At 42.3% G+C, this 17933-nt stretch overlaps 1 protein-coding gene across 7 annotated transcripts in view; it reads right to left on the reverse strand.

Annotated features, from left to right (window-relative positions):
• AOPEP (aminopeptidase O (putative)) overlaps positions 1-17933 on the reverse strand; it is a 348549-nt gene that overhangs the window by 79074 nt on the left and 251542 nt on the right. The window contains exon 12 of one of the 7 annotated variants that reach the window (XM_074330243.2): positions 1235-17792. The exons of the other annotated variants lie outside the window; for them this stretch is intronic. Coding sequence (XP_074186344.2) covers positions 17670-17792 — 123 coding nt within the window. The 3' untranslated portion in view covers positions 1235-17669. Of the gene's footprint in view, positions 1-1234; positions 17793-17933 lie in introns of those variants that run through there. 7 annotated transcript variants of the gene reach the window in all.

Consider the following 17933-nt stretch of genomic DNA (forward strand, 5'->3'; position numbering starts at 1 on the left):
ATTCTGTAGTCCGGGATGGATACCCTAACAACTATCTTTGAGAATGTGGTAAAAGCACTTTAAAGCTATCTTCAAAAACAGATGTTTTCTATTTGAATTATATCTTTAAAAAATGTTTTGTGCAGTAGAGACGCAAGTTTTAAAAGGAAATTGTTCTAAGAAAGTTTCTTGTCAAAGCAGTTTATAATAGCTGAAGACAATTTCAGAGGCTGAGGAAAATGCCATTGCTTTAAAATAAAAGCATTACTTCACCTAGTGGCTGGAGATTAGTTCTGGAGGGAAAACCTTTCTCCGTTTTCTTCCGACGACCTGTTTTAGTAAAGAGATGACTTCTTTCGCTGGAAAACGATAGTGATGCCAATTTCATACTGTTCATATGGATGTGTGTGCAGCCTCGTGATGAGGTTCAATCGGAGGAAGGAGAAGCAGCAGCACTCCTTCCTAGTGACCAGAGGCCGGAGGGGCACACAGGGGAGCCCTGAGTTACACCTAACTGCCTCCGATGGCAAATGACACTCCCCTGGGCACAGCGGCAGGAAAACTGTCCACTATAAGAAGTCAGGGATTTTTTAATACGGAACAAGGTAGAGAGGTCCCGGAACTTTGGCTGCCTTCAGAAGGGCTGTGTAGCCAACATATATTTGGGATGAATTAAAAAGTAAGAGTCTACACGGGTGTAGAAATAAAATCAAGGTTAGTTTAAGTTGCAAATAATAACAAGTAAGGATTAGGGGCAAAGTTATCAAATGTTTATGTCTTTAAATTTTGCTCTGTCATTTTTTAAATGTAACATTCTTTTATGATATATTTTTAGTTGCTTTTAGAAAAATTACACGTAACTTGTATTATTGCCCACTTTGCCTCTGTGTTAGAATGAACGCCTAATTTCTTTCTGAAGAGGATTTTGGCCCTACCAAATGGACCTCTTAGTGGAAATCCTTATGAAGCATGGTTTTCTAAAAAGGAAATCCATCCCACGTTTGCTCTGCAGTGACCTGGCTAACAGAACTGCTTCCCCTCAGCAACCACAACCCTGAGCTCACTGTTCCTCAAAACCTTGTACAGAGCTTGCCCCAGGGGACATGTTCAGTTCTTCCATTTCTTGACTGCCCCGCCCCCGAGACTCTGATGAAGCATTAGCTATCAGCTCTTAGCTAGCTAGCTCCCTAGAGAAAAATACACCTATATGGCACACAGCCCCTCCCACCACTCCCCACATACATCCATCGTCTGGGTCACAGATTTTTCTGTTGCCAGAACTCCTATATGAGATCCTCTTGGATGAGGGCAGACCACCACACAGCTGGAGCCAGACTGCATCCCTCTCACTGGTGCTGTGTGAAATTCCTTTTAGGGCATTATGTTCTAATAAGAAGCCATCAACCTTTATTGAGGTGCATCGTAAGAAACATCCCCATAAAATCTATCACAGTGTTTACTGTAAGGATTGTTTTAGAGGGTTGTTTACCTCATTAAATAGTAGTTTTCTGTGAGGACCTACAGGAAAGATTTCTTCCTAGTATCAACATCAGGAAGTGTTACACTTAGGCAGCTAGTTTGTTTTGCCCCATGAACACTGCAAGTGAAAAGGGTTTCCCCCTTCTAGAAAGCTCTGTAACCCTACTTTAAGCCAGGCATGGGAACTTTAGGGGGTGCATATTGTACGCTAATGTAATTCCTGGGCCAAACTTATTTTCCCACCATTATTTTCACTTTTCTTATTTTTATGTTTCTTATTTTATTTTTGATCATGCTATATTTTGCTTTGGAAGCTGCCTTAGCCCCGTTTTGGACAAGGAGGAGTATGAATAGCTAAAATATTCTGGATTTATTTTTTTATTTTTTTTATTTTCTTTTCTTGGGGCTAGGGGTAGGAGGTCTGGAAAAATTTTTCTGGTTCTAATAAATCTCTCTATTAACAACACTTAGAGGTGAAGTGTAGAAGATGAGGACATATGATTATACCTTACTTATAAAATTCAAGGTAAAGAACTAAAAAATAAAACAAAAAAATTAATATAATACCATACAAACATTACACAGGACTAATATAAAAATGTTAACCCACCAAGTATTTTATCTCTCTTGATATCAAAACCAGGGGAGATGGACTTAAGACTGCAGGAAGAGGAATGTAAATTGGACATATGGACGGGTTATTCACTTAACATACTGAGTGCCTGCTGCAAAACAGAGCATTAGACTTGGTGAACACAAAGATGAATCAGACACCATCCCTGTCCTCAGAAGACTCATATGACCGGGCTGCAGTGTGGTATGGTATAAGCCTGTCTGGGTTTGAATCCAGGCACTGCCACTGATTAGCTGTGTGACCTCTCTAAGCCTCTATTCTCATAGAGTTGTGAAGATCAAATGACACGTGTGACGTTCTTACAAGAGAAGGCAGTTGTTATTTATCAAATTCTAGGCTTCTGGAACTAAGAAGCAAACAACATCGCTAGAAGCTGGAGGGAAGTGGCTTACAGACAAAATAGGTACTGAAGGGCTACACATACCTGAGACCATGGAACCTCAGAACTAGTAGAAAGAACCAGAGTGGCCAATTTTGTCTAGGACTGAACAGTTTACAAAGCACTTCCACATACACACCATTCTATTTGTCGTACACAGTTGCACCTTCAGGATGAGGAAACTGAGTCTTAGGAAATGTTAGTACCTTTAGGACTTCATATTGCGGGGCCCTTAGATCTGGCTGGAAATGTAGTGCTCTTTCCACTCCAGCAAGAGAGCTTAGGGAACATCTAGCATGGCCACCTCACATTAAAATACATGCTTATAATGTAGATCAGATCAAAACACGACCCATAAAATATAGTCCCATACCGCGAAAGTCTATTGTAACAGCCACTTTAGAAAACAGGTATCAGTACATCCCCTCAACGCTTGTAGCACCGCAATTCTTTACAGGAAATTAACATTCAGAGACACTATAAACTTCAAGAATTTTACAGGTGAAATATAAAATTATGTAGGAGTGGCTTCAGACCAGTGGTTCCCACCTCTGACCACTTATTAGAATCACGGGGGTGGGGTGGAGGGGTGTTACAATTCCTAATGCCCAGGTGGCCCTCCAGATAACTTAGATTCTCCTCTCTGAGAGTAGGACCCAGGCATCAGTTTTTAAAGCCCTCCCCACCCCCCACCCCCCAGGGATTCCAATGTGCAGCCAGTATCGAGAACCACTGGTTTAGCTCATTTTAATGATGACTCATCTCTAACAGGGTACTATGAAGGTATTCCAGATGTTTGAGAGACATCAACATTTCAAGGTCAATGCCACAGATAACAGCTACCTCTTCTGTTCTATGACAGTAAGTCCCTTTGGGCAGACAGCAGACACAATGCCGGGTGGCCTGGGCTGTCGGCTGACCCAGGATAATGTTTCTCATAGCTTACACTTAGAGATAAACTTCTGGGAAAGATGAGTTGCACACACACACACACACACACACACACACACACACACACACGCACGAACTAAAGAGAAGTGGATGAGCTCAACACTACCCAGAAGGAAGGCAAGAACGAATGGATATTTGAGTTTTTAGAGTTTTGTCCAGGTTCGTCGTAAATAGGATTCTGGATCCTAAGTGAAAGGAGCACAGATCCTTGTCTTCCAGGAACCTTAATTTAGTGTTGACCCGGAAGGCTGTAGACATGAGGTGGTACTGCCCCCTGACCCCCTGTGGACAATATTCTAATTATGTCGGTGGCAGCCACCCATACCATGGAAACAAACAGATTGCATTTGGAAAACTGATGACTAGAATTAGGGGACAGTGAATGCAAAAGACCCTTTGTGTGTGCAAAGCGACTGTCCCAAACACGAAGCAACCTAAGTAGAACTTCCTTCGAGTCTTGGGCACCGTGCTCTAACCAAATGGGCTTCCTTCTTTAGAAAAGACACCATGCACTGATGCTATAGGAAAACTACTCTGGAAATGCCTTACAAAGACGTTGCTTACTAATTCAAAGCACAAACATATACGCTGACATTTCACAAACTTGAAAAGCAGACACTGACGTCTAGGCCCCTTGGATTATTCCCTAGGATGGAATGGGTGTGGTATCTGTGAGTCTGTGTGTTTGGAGAGCCTGCGCTCCACTGTTCGTCCCAGAGGCTGGGCATCAGGGAGTCTGTGACTCCCAGCAGGTCTAGCTCTCTTCCGCCTGCATTCTATTTTGTAAACACTTTGGCACTTATACTGGGTTGCCTGTCATCTGGCCTCCCAAAGGTACCCAATGAAGTTACAACTTGAAATAAATAAGAGGGACGGGCCTGAATCATCCTACCTCTAATCAGAAGTATTAGTAAGACCTCTCTCTGTGTCTCTCTCTCTGTGTGTCTCTCTCTCTCTCTGTCACAAACACACACACACATACACACACACACACACACACACCAAATAACGAAAATAAAATCCATCACAGTTGGGGGTGGGTGGCTGTCCCAAATATATATAATATATGAGAAAGCTTATTTTCCAGAATGTTTGTTCGCCAAACATTTAGATCCATATAAGAGGTGTTCCAGGAAAACAATGGGAAGGTCCAGAATTGATTGGCTGCTAATCTCTTTACCTTTTGTAGGATGTTTCCTCCAGCAGTGGATTAAATCCATGTTTAATGCTACCCAGGCCCAGCTATGTCCATATTAGGAAAGCCCAAGCTCACATCTCATTCTCTCTCTCTCTCTCTCTCTCTCTCTGTGTGTGTGTGTGTGTGTGAAAAAAGGATCTGTCCTCCCTCCCATTGCTCTGCTTCCACCCCCACATGTGTAGGTGGGAGAGTAGGAGCCGGGAATGTGAACTTGATCCAGCATTGATCAGCCAAGCAGCAAACTCTTATTGTTCTTTAGATACCAAACATAACTTCTTTCTACTAGGGATAAACCCAGCCATTCTGCACACAACACAGCTTTTGTGCTCAGTAGTGTGAGAGATGGAAAAGGACCACAAAGAACATTAGAGCTTTATTAGACCCATCATAAACACCTCCTAATATGCAGAATTTAAGAATCCACCCAGTTAATTTATATTCACATCAATATTAGGTATATTAGGCTCTCTTAAAACTAACAGTCTTCTGGTCCTCGCTGTTTTTATAATTATCAATTTCAATTTATAGTGTAAATACTTGGTCTGTTTTAGCTTTGCCTGCTATTTGAGCATTTCTTGTTTCACTACCTTGCTCTCTGAGGTTCAAGGGCCCTGGAAATCATGCGAATGTACAACCAAATATGCTGTTGCTGTTTTTTAAGTGCTGTCCTATGAATGTGGCTGACCTGTCTCTGTACAAAGCCATATGTGGTGAGAATTCAGACCTAGGCACCGTCCGGCCTTGCCACGCAGAAGGTGAGTGTTACACAACCTCTCCACGCCTGTGAAATGGAGATAATTCTATTTGCCTCCCAGAGCTGTGCTGAGGATGAAATCAGACGGCACTTGAAGCCAGAGGCACAATGTAGACCAGTAAATGCTCATTCCTTTCCAAAACCAAAGCCTGTCTGGTATTTTGAACCTAAGTAAACTTCCAAAGTTCTCAAATTACTGAGTTGTGACATCATAATAAAAAGCCTCACCTGACCACCACACAGATACAATGCCGCTGGACGGAACCTGCAGAGATACGACACGTTTGAGCCACTGCAAACAAGTGTCTATCCCTTCCCAGAGGACTAGTGGACATGAGGAAGCAAGTTCTCTTCCTCATCTGCCTTAGTCTAGAGGAGATCATACCCTTTCTGGTCCCATTCACTCAAAACAATAAGCCCACTGTTGTTATAAAATGAAATTTCACATTTTCTACATTGTTCTCTGAAGGTACCAGCAAGACCAGGTGCTAGATGCAAAAACATCTAAAATCCTCGTAGTAGTTACATGCACTTAAAACCAATGCAATAATTAAGAACTTGGGCTTTTCAGTCAGACAGATGTGCTTTTCAGTTTCCTCATCTATAAAATGGGTGTAATAATAATGCCTGTCTCATACAGTCGTGACAAGGAGCAGTAAACAGTTATTACGCTTTATGCACTTGATCTAGACTCTACTCAGTAAAATGACACTTTTTTTTTCATTCTGGATGTTCTATTACACAGTATACTAAGGAGAAAGGGGGAGAGGAAAGAATTAAATAAAAATATAATTTAATGGAGTTATACAACCTATACATTCTTGGATTGACCCATTTACAGCTTAATTCACTAGAAGCATTTATGCCAAACCCAGACAGACATCCTTCAATTACAAACTCAACGACAGTGATGAAGAAATACAATTTGAGGGGGAGAAACCTATTGGGAACTCAGACGTCTACTTTGTAATAAATACAACTGAGAAGAATCGTAAAGAGAACATATGTTTGCTTGGCTGCACAGAATAGTGAAAAGTGACGGCATGCACAAGTGAGGAAAAAGAAAGAGAGCACAGAGAGAAAAGGAGATGGAACACTTGGAGAACAGGCTGGAGACAGGAGAGGTGATTCCTCCCCAAGGAAATGCCACTGGGAAGCAGACGCTCTCTCCAGTGAAATCCCATCATCACTGGTCGCCCTGGAGTCTTAGCCCCCAATTCTGATGTATTGACTCTGGCCTCCCTTCCATGCATTTTCATGCCAATAAAGTTGCTGAAATTAAAGAAGAATTGAATTGTGAAGCTTTTGGGCATAAATAATGTCATATTGGAAAGTCAGGGCTAATAACAAGCAGGATGCCCTTAACGCTCTTAAGAAAAACCATCTGATCTATGTAGCCCTCAGTGCGGTTTGAAATTTCCCTCCACCTACAAAGGAAAATATTTTTAGCATGTAGCACACTTTGTAACAGACATATAAATGCACTGGAAATATAATTTTAGGGAAGCATCTGGGTTTGATCATTTCTTGTTATACCTCACCCCCCGAATAGGTCCTGCTTTCTCAGGATAAGGAGCACCAGTCTGCAGCAATCTGTGCTGTGACCACTGTAGCAATTTCTCATAAACATTTCATTACTGGCTCTGCTTGTTTTCATTTTTTAAAGCGGCAAATACTCTAATGATTTAAATATAAAAGCAGCATAAAAAATGAGGTTTTCCTTCTGGAGCATTTGGCCCCAGTGTTTTCCCCTCCTTCAAAAGGCAACCTAGACTGCACCGGACTACTTTCCCCAAGGTCATTTAGGCAGCAGACATAAATGAGTACTGACTTATTTTTATGTCTCCAAATGTACCCTAGATGTAATGGTTGCCACTGTCCAAGGTAAAAGTCACCTGCAGTGCTTATTAATCTGCAGGAATTTCAAGACATTAACAACCCTGGAAAAAGTTTTTTCATCTCCTGCTGGTCAAACAGGTTAATATCTGTGAATAACTGATTTAAATTACAAGTGAGCATATTTTTCAACGGTCGACCAGCATAAATGCTCTGGCAGATTGATTATGACTTAAGATTTCTCCCAATAATCTTTCAAATAGCAATTTTCCAGTAGGAGAAAAAAGAAATGCACAAACAGGGTTTCTTGTTAGTGTACATTTATAAAATACAACTCAGGACAAAACTCATATGAAAACTCACCCAGTATCACTACAAACTAAGGGCAAGTTTTCAGTCTGAGGATAATTCAACATGAGGAATGGAAGACACTTAGAGGGAAAGTACATCCCAACCTTCCTCCTCTCAGAGGCAAACAGCACACCTGGCGCTCGGGCCTCAGCGAGGTACCAGGCCGGCACATAGTGACATAGGGACGCAGTGACGTGAGGTGCAAAGTGGGTCTGGCCTTCACCCAGGCCAGCTCCCTCACTCCCCAAAGCCATGAGGACTCAGAGAAGGCCAGCGGCTCGCCCATGGTCACACAGCTTGCTGTGGGGCTGCCTCCAAAGCTGCATCTACTCTTCATCAATTCTTCCATCATCCAATACAGGACTAAGCCCACAAAGCAACACTTCACTACACTTTGCTCTGTGAAGACAGCAAAGTGGGTAGAACGCAATGGCTTCTCCTCCTCCACCCAGCCTCCACTCTTGCTCATTAATCTCAAAATAATGCAACCTTGCACTTTCTGCATCAAGTTGTCTGCACCCCACTGAGAGTGTGATGGCGCTGGTTATAACCAGACAGGATGAGAGGAAGAAAACACTGAGCTCCTCAAGGCCTACGCTGGAAAACCGACCTAGAAAGATGGGGTCTTCTACTGAAGGAGCTGAACACACTCTTTACCAAGTGCCAATAAATTGTGGACAGCTGCCATACAGAGAAACGTGTGCGACACAAATGCTGCCCTTTTTAAACTCACATTTGGACTTGGGCAGTTTGATAGTCACTGACTGTTACCCTGACCTGGGATACACTTGCTGGCTGTCCGACACTGCATGGTGCCCCTGACATTCTCCTGCTCTGTTTCAACAGAGGGGACAAAATGAGGACAAAACCAGGGACTCTAGTTGGAGTTTGCTTCTGAAAGCAAATAAGGGGATATGGGAAACATCCCTTAAATGCTTTAGAAGGTACATAGACACTTTTTGGTTCAACCAATGGCTTTTTCTCCTTTGTTGTTTTGGTGACCTGGTATTTATTATCTAATTTAGTTTCCATCTCAAAAGAGGAACAGTTGTGTCTTTCTAAAGGAAAGACCTACACTAATCTCCACGCTCACTCACTTTCATTCACACCAGCTGATGTGTTCACCAGCTCTCTGATGCAATAAAGTCCAGTATTTCCTATGCAAAATATACAGTCAGATACACAGGGCTACCATTTAGAAATATCTAAATGGAAGAGGGGAGTGTATACCCATGACACATATTCACGAAAAACCCCGGAAAGTGAGGTTTACATTACTATATGCACAAAGCCCATTTTTGTCCATTAGAAAACAGTTTCAGGAAAAAGAGTAGTTACTGATTAGATTAAAAATCATCACTGCTCAGAGCTCTCTGCTGTATTTATTTATTATCTCTTTATAGCTCTTATAAAAACTGAGGCAAGGATGAGACCAAGCAGATTTGGATTAAAAGCAACCCTGCTAAAAACACAAAATGCCTTAGTCGGGCGTGCTGAGGCCCGGGGTCCTGGATCAGAGTCCAGCTCTGCCACTACTACGGTGACGAGCTTGGGCGGATCAGCCCACCTGTCCTGGGGTGCAGCTCCCCCCATGGCTGGAAAGATGAGCTCTTCTCCAAGACTTACCCCTACTTAGGATTCTAAAGCAGACTAGAAGTTGTTCAACACCAGAAAAAACTAATATTTAACCACGAAGCAATAGAGGCCACACCCAAGAAATATATACACGTAGATGATAAATGTATTATATGCCTATTTTGTTCGACATAATGGCTCTCTACAAAAAAAGAAGCCAGTGTTCTAGAAGCAGCCAAGTGTCCGGGACAGCGCTCCTTGTCAGCAGGGGCTCTGGCGGAGAAGTTGGTGGCAGGCCCCCCGAGAACCTTGCACGCCCACGGTCAGAGCCGCTACCCAGAGCCTGGGGTGCAGACCTGAACAGCAGCAGAGCCTGTGCAGTGTCAGAGCCCAGCGGGCCTGCGCTTGCGCACATGTGCACGACACGCTGCACTGCTGGGGCTCAGGGCGTCCCCCGGGCGTGGCAAGAGCGTAATGCAGACAGAGAGCAATCTGCCTTTGATGAAGAGACTCCCAGAGGATGTCGTCATCCTAATAAAAGGAAGAATGGGTGAAGTTCTTCTTAAAAAGTAGAATCAGATGTTTTTCTATTGACATAAAGGTTTACAATCCGAAACTATCCGTGTCCTAATTCTTTGAGGGCACGTTGAGATCTTTCTGAAGATCTCTCTCTACAAAATAAATAAAGCACTATTCCAACAAGAGCCTATTAAATGGTATCGCTTTTTCTGAGAGCTACAGTGTCCTTACTTAAGTGATTCTCTCTGTGGGTGCACAGTATGTGTGAATCTGAAAAATGGATGACACTGTATGTCCAAACATGGCCCACCGGACTGGGCACCTTGAGGACAGTCACACTGCCTGCCCTGCACAATGAGCTGGCTGCCTTGTGACCGAGTGGGGTGCAGCCAGGTCCCCAGCATGCAAAAATGCTGTTTTCTATGCACTCAGTCTCTGGCTTGCCCAGCACAGCAAATATAGGAAGTTGACCTCTACCCAGATCCCAAGCCCAGGCAGAGGCCCCCTGTGTGCAGGGTGAACAGAGGTTGGTCTGTGGACACCCCTACAGGCCATGCGCTCATGGGCAGAGCTTTGCATGCCCACTCACTGCCCAGCACAACGCTTGGAAACTAAACCAGAAAGCCAAATACCTGGATTTCTCAGGAAAAGTATAAAATCGAAGGACTCTGTTTAGATTGTGTACTCAGAAAAGAAGGAAACTTCTTTTGACAGAATATGGGTCCTAGCCCTACTTAGCAGGTGTGAGCTACAACCAGGATGTGTAGTTTTAAAGAGCTTCCAGGACTCGGCATAACTGGAGTAAGTGACCCCCAGGGCCTCTAACCCGAGCCTGTAAAGCTATGCTTCTGGCAAATACTCAGCCTTGTCTCTTTATTAAAACCCACGTGTGCACAGGCCACTACCAACTGTCTCCATCAACGGGACTGAGCCGAAGAGACTTTTCAAAGCGACTCCTGATCCTTTCTCTTCTGTTCCAAAAAGCAGAACAACCAAGCAAATACTGGATTTCTCTCTACACTTACAAAGAAAATTTTCAAGGGCGAGGAAACACTTTTCATCCTCATTATTTACTAGGAGTCTCGTCTTAGACTACGATGAATAAGATTCAAATTCTTTCTGGAAATCAGGTTTTGGAAGGCAGAGAACAGAAGAAAGAACACAGAGTTTTCATTTGGTGCCCCAAAGGAAAATGTCTCCTGTGTCACCATAGTGCCAATACACCTGGACAGTGTCAAACAAGATGCCCCGAATAAAACACAACGCCCAGCACAGACCCGCAGTTACCTACTTCTCTCTGGGAGGACAGACCCTGTCTCTTGTGACTGCCAAGCAGTGTATCACTTTGAGTCTGTGGGAAGGGCCAGGTGCTTTGGTGACACATCGACATTGCAGGTCCTCCTCTCAGGAAATCCAGAGAACCTAGTCAGTGTACCGCTGAGGATCCTTGACAAAATGTTCAGTCACTTAGAAAATGTAAGTCCAACCATGGACAGGAAATGACAGCAAAATTATCAGGAGCCCCAAAGCACAGCACATTATGGCAACTGCTATGATTGATATAAAAGAACGAAGGCGCTCACAGCACATGTAATTTGAAAAATACAGTTTCTCTGGAATTTGCAAAATAACTATTCTCAGTTTTCTTGAATGACCATTACATGTAGAATTCTTAATAGCCACTACTGAGAGTGAGTATTTCTAACAGGCCTTAGAATTATGTTGGTAATATTAAATAATACATAGCAAAAGAAGTCTACAAGTTACTCTCCTAATAAACCACCTGGCTTTCTCGGTGCTAAGAGTTCCAATTGACAGAAAGTCTCTTACATCATATCTTATCAAGTTTCCTCAATTTTGTGACTACTGCATTTTCCCTGCAAGACTTAAAAAGTTTTCCATCATGTGCTTGTGTGGCCTTTGGCAACTGGCAAGTGTTGGCTTGGAAAGAAGTGGCATTTTCCAAGATGACACAATAACCTGCTGTTCTAAATTCTGGGATTCAGGAGCGAGTCTGAGAGCTTGAGCTGATTCTTGCCTATTTCCAGGACACTGTAAGGGACCAACCGGCTGTTCCCGTCTTCTCTATCCTTGACACTGCCACTTGCTGCCTGTGATTGTGCCATTTAATGGCTGATAAGCATTTCCCCCAGAGTAGAAGGAGCCACAGAAGGGCTGGGACAGTCACGGCATCAGTGTGCTACTTGTAGCACTTTGGGAAACAGGTCGCCTGGGAGTTGAAATTAAGAGCCAAACTAAGGCTGGTAATTCATTCGTACCCTTCCTAGTGACTTCTGTGAAGCTCTCCCATCCATGGATTTTGATCATCTGTACTGTCACAGCAGACTGAAGGGCATCTATGGACTGGCCAGCTCTATCTTTATCCATACGTTTGAAAAATATACAGATGATTTCAACGGTGCCTATTAGGTTGGGGATTTTAAGGCATCATACACTCAATTTAAATCAGCTAATAGCTTTAGAGCAGCACCGTTCACTAGGACTATATGGAAGCCACACGTGTCATTTAAAATTTTCTAGTGTTACAAAAGTAAGACACAGCAGCTAAAGTTAATTTTAATAATATATTTTATGGGATATATATTGGGTTATAATGTATCCAAAATATTATTTCAACATGTAGGCAATATTTAAAAAATGATTAATGAGATATATTACCTTCTTTTTTTGTACTAAATCCTCTAAATGTGAGTGTTTTCACAATCCATCTCAATTTGGATGCTAAATTTTAATCATAAATGCTTGGTCTATATTTTGATTTTATAAAATTTACAATGGAAAAGGTGGATTCATTCACATAACTAAATTCCTCCAAACAATAACTGGATTATTAGATTTTAAATTTAAATTTAGATTAAATTAAATATTCAGCTCTCCAGGTGCACTAGATTATTTTTCAAGTGCTTAATAACCACATGTGGCTGGTGGCCACCATACTGGACAGTGAGCCCTGGAGCATCTACCATGTGCACCACAGCAGGTAATACAGGATGAGTCAAATACCCTTGTTTCCCTGGTGGGGCAGGGGAGGTATGAGACACATACAAACAGTAACAATATAAGACAAGTTAAGATACTTGCTAAATCCAGAGAGAGGAAAGCATCCCAAGGGGAGAAAAGAGCACACACCAAAGAAGGTGGTGGTAAAGCTCACAAATATTTGGAGACTGGTAATTACAGTTGGGCACATGACAAGGAGTGGTAACAAACAAAGTTTAAATAGGTAGCTTGGGGCAGTTCTGCCAATAGCCTGAAACAGCAGGCCAAAGAGTTTGTTCAAAATGCATTGCTAATGGGGAAAAGGTTTCTGGGAAGGATGGAGCTGAGCTGTGTTTGTGCAAGATTCACTTACATTGATGTGGATGACGATGGAAAACGGGGACAGCTTGATGTCTAAAAGACCAACCAGCTACTGCTCTATTCCAAGCAAAATATAATGAAAATATGGGGGAGGCCTAGGAAAGGAAAGAAATTTAATAAATATGTACATAAGGATATCAGGACTTGGCAATGTGAGCAGGAAATCAAAGAAAGGAAGGAGTCAGAAAGTTCTGTAACAACGAAAATAAGGAAGTACAGAAGAAAGGTTGGACAGGAAAAAGTTATTTCTAATGTATTTGCATATAAAAGTTTTAAAAGAAGATTGGAATATATGTACATATAGGGTGGGGTGGTGGAGATCTTTGGGCAGAGATGAAAAGAAATCAAAATCTATTTATAGAACTGTCAAATTAGCAGAAAGGGCAACTTTCTTAGAAATGATGTTTACTATTTCAACAGTGGCGGGAGACAGGTCTCAGTAAATCAAATTATGGTACTATTCATTAGACAGCTATGCAGCTGCTAAAAATTATTGCCCTTGAATTATATCAAGGGATATGGGAAACTGCCTTTTTTTTTTTTTTTTTTTAACTTTGTGTTTGCTTTCATTTATTTTTTGAAAATAAGCTCTAACTCTGAGATCTTAGGAAGTTCCTGAATCGCTCTGGTTTTGTCTGGCCCTCAGGAGTACATATGAGAGCCAGTGACACACAGGGAACTGGTTACCAAACACCCATTAACTGTAGTGGAAGTCACACAGTGAAGCCCCATGCAGCGCAGTTGATTTTCACCTCCTAATGTTCTTTCAGCGTCTGCCTTCGTGGGTGGGTATTTACTGCAGAATATTAAATGTAAGATTCCTCTTTTTTAATACAGACTGAGTATAGTGAATTGTAATTGCCCCCTTCTAAAATCGGCAGGGTGCTAAAGATATGTTCATTCTTCAGCTAGTTAGCATTGGGGTAATCAGGCAAATACAAAAACCATCATAATCTAGAACACAATGGAATACAATCCATTTTTTTTGGTAAAATAATTATGACAACACAAGTATAAGAAATTGAGTATTTTTCTGTGACTTTTAAAAGTCTAATAGTTTTTTGTTTTTTTTAATTTGCTGGGGGGTCACACAGCTGATAAGGCACAAAGTAAACTGTGGACCTTTTGTTTTTATTCCTGTCCCCCCACCACTTCTCTCCCCTCTGGCAACCATCAGCTTGTTCTCTATATCTGAGTCTGTTTCTGTTCTGTTTTGTTAATTCATTTGTTTTATTTGTTTAGATTTTGCATGAGTGAAATAATGGTATTTGTCTTTCCCTGTCTGACTTATTTCACTTTGCATAATATACTCTAGGTCCATCCTTATAGTTGCAAATGGCAAGATTTCATTCTTTTTTATGGCTCAGTAATATTCCATTGTATATATGTACCAAACCTTTATCCATTGATCTATTGATGGATACTTAGGTTGCTTCCATATCTTGGCTATTATAAATAATGCTGCATGAACATGGGGGCATCTTTTAAAATAGTTTGTTTTCTTGGGATAACTATCCAGAAGAATTGCTGGATCATATGGAAGCTTTATTTTTAATTTTTTGAGGAACCCCCATACTGTTTTCCACAGTGGCTGCACCAATCTGCAATCCCACCAACAGTGTACAAAGGTTCCCTTTTCTCCACATCCTTGGGAACACTTGTTATTTGTTGATTTATTGATGATAGCCATTCTGACAGGGGGAGGTGATATCTCATTGTGGTTTTAATCTGCATTTCCCTGATGATTTGTAACGTTGAACATCTTTTCGTATGTCTATTGGCCATCTATCTGTATATCCTCTTTGGAGAAATGTCTGTTCAGGTCCTCTGCCCATTTTTTAATTGGGTTTTTTTTTGGTGTTAAGTTGTATGAATTCCTTATATTTTTTGGATATTAAACCCTTAGTGGATATGTCATTGGCGAATATCTTCTACCATTCAGTAACTTGTCTTTTTGTTTTGTTGATGGTTTCCTTTGCTGTTGAAAAACTCTTTAGTTTGATGTAGTGCCATTTATTTATTTTTTTCTTTTGTTGCCCTTGCCCAAAGAGATACATCCAATAAGATATATTGCTAAGAGCAATGCCAGAGTTTACTGCCTATATTTTCTTCTAGGAGTTTTATGGTTTCAGGTCTTACATTTAAATCTTTAATCCATTTTGAGTTTATTTTTGTATGTGGTGTAAGAAAATGTTCCAATTATTATTATTATTATTATTTTGCATGTATCTGTCCAGTTTTCCCAGCACCACTTAAGATATATAGTTCGGATAGTAAAGACTTTAAGTTCAGATAATAAAAATTCCAATTTTGTTTTAAAAGAATATGCACCTATATGCTGTACAGCACAGAAAATGTGTAGAGGGAATGACACCAACCTGTTAGTCACAGATTATCTCTGGGGGGTACAATCGAAGGGGCCATTGCTTGAACTGCTCTAGAGAACATACTATTTTTATTTTTAAAAAGGGAGACAAAGGAAAGGGTAAACTATATATTCATACAGAAAAATGACTGTAAGGATTTATTTAAAAAATTATCTCGGGGTCATTTTTATTTCATTACAAGCTTTTTTATTTTCCAAAAAAATATATATGTATTACTTCCATAATCAGAAAAATAGTCTGAAAGGAAACAATCTATAATTCTGATGGTACAATCAAATTTAAATCTGTTTGCAAAGCCAAAGGTTATAGGATTGGGTGTTCTTTAAAGAGGTTTGGATCTAATTACTTTTACTTCTTTGGGGCTCATGCTTACTTTTATTGCTGTTGAAGCTATTTCCACATTTAAAAAAAAATGATTTCCATTCAATGTGGCCAAAAAAGGAAAATCGAGGCCAACCACAAGGCAAGCCTTCCTGAGAAGACAAAAAGCCTCTGTAACCTGCGGAATGAAAACTTCACCAGTAGAACGTGACTCTTTTGTCATGAAGGACTTCAATTACTGGTGGACAGAAATTTTTAACGAGAACAAAGAGCATCGGAGTGATTTCAGTGCTCTGGTTGTCATTCCAGGCCAAGCACACTAGTAACTTTATATTATAATGATGGAGACAAAGAACAAGGTGTCCCATTCACCGCCAGGCTCCTGCAACCGGAGGGTCCCGGCTCTTGCAGAGCCTTTCACTGAAGTGGAAACGAGAAGGAACTCTCAAGGAGCGTGAAAAGGCTGCGAGCAGGTAAATCATCATCAACCATATAAATAACAGCAGAAAATGGGTATAGGGATGAAAAGATGCCATCTGATCATTCACGAATGGAAAGATATGCACTAAATCAGGGTCTTTTCTCTCTGAGGCTGTTGTTTTTACTGAACAGTTAAGCACCCAAGGAAATACCAGTTGGGTCTTAAAGACAATTTATAGCCGGGTTGGCCTCGTTGCACCTGGCTGTGTTTTGACAGCAGGTTTCGTCAGTTTATAGCAGAGATTCTTGTCTACACTATAAGCTGTCACTAATGCAACTAGACCTTTGGAAGAAACATAGGGCTCAGAGGCAAATCTCTCCCTTCCACGTACCCCTCCCCCTTTTAATGAAAAGCAAAAGCCTCCTGCTGGTGGCAAAGCCTGGGCCTCTTCAGGGGAAATTACGAGCCTCCTGGGAGTGAGAGGGTCAGCCCCAGTGCTACAGCTTGAGTGGGGTGCGTCTGCTTCTGGGCACTGATTAAGGACTCTTTCTGTTTTCTTCCCTCGGGGCTACCACTGAACACTGCGGCCCTGTTGTTTGGAGCCAGGAAATTCGGGATTCTGTTCTCTGAGCTCCCAACTCTTCCCAGCTTCCAGGCCACCCTAAGAATGTCTGGGAGCCTTGCAACAGCCTGGCCTAGGAACACTAGGCAGATGGGGATGCCCCCACCCCCATCTAAAACAAGGGCAAGGCTTCGCTATTTAGGATCAGACAGACCCTAAACCTTGTTTCCCTGAGATTTTTGTATGTGGCATGCATCCTGGTTTGGGAGCCACCACCTTAGAAGTCACAGGAGCTCATGCTAAGACCTGAGCTGACAGCACTGCCTCCCAGGACCAGCAGCTGCCTTACCTACCCCTGCTCTGTTTTGCCTTTTTAGGACTGAGTCTTTTATACTCTCTCTCTCTCTCTCTCTCTCTCTCTTTTTTTTTTTTTTCTCCCAGAAAGATCAGGCCAAACAAATAACTTTTAACAGGTGACACACATTCCTGAACTGAAGGCAATGCGTCCTTCTTAGGAATGAGCTCATGGTGGCTGGTGGCCGACATTGTCCCGTGTGGTAAAACAAGACAAAGATGTGAGGAGAGGGAAGAAAAGGTAATGGAGAACAGCCCCTCCTGTTCCTTAATTTCATGGTTCACAGACATTCATTGACATTTAGACACTCCCAAGGGGAAGCTCGTATAACTAGCCATGAAACCAGAAACGAGCAGGCTAACGGGCTGCTCGCCTGGGTCCAGGGAGGTTTCTCACCGCCATGGGAGTCCACTCCCAGAGGCAGGGCCGCTATGATGGGTCTGCAGCTACACTGGGGGCAGCCCCGATGCCCAACGAAACAAGCTCCAGGCCTGCAGGGTCCTTTGAACAGTCCCATTCAGGATGCCATCCTGGAACTTCCCAGGGTGCAGGCTCTAGTGAGGAACAGCACTCAGAATGGTGAGGGGTCAGGGCTGCCCTTTAGGCTTCAAGAAGCAGGCCCAGGATGTGGAGGGAGAGGAGGCTCCAGGCCAGGTGATTCCCAGCTCACGCTGGCTGGGGGCCATCTCTCCTTGAGAATTTCCCAGGAGCTGAATGGGAGGGAGAGAGTAAAACCTTCAGTAGGGACAGGTCCTAAGGCAGCAATGAATCTAGATGGCTCATTCAGATGAGACACCAGCCTGAAGCAGGGATGCAGAAGTCGAGGGGTAGCCGCACCGGAAATGATGGAA

Source organism: Rhinolophus sinicus, chromosome 16 (assembly GCF_057876585.1).
Source record: "Rhinolophus sinicus isolate RSI-liver-muscle chromosome 16, RSI-T2T, whole genome shotgun sequence".
In the NCBI taxonomy this organism is placed as follows: Eukaryota; Metazoa; Chordata; class Mammalia; order Chiroptera; family Rhinolophidae; genus Rhinolophus; species Rhinolophus sinicus.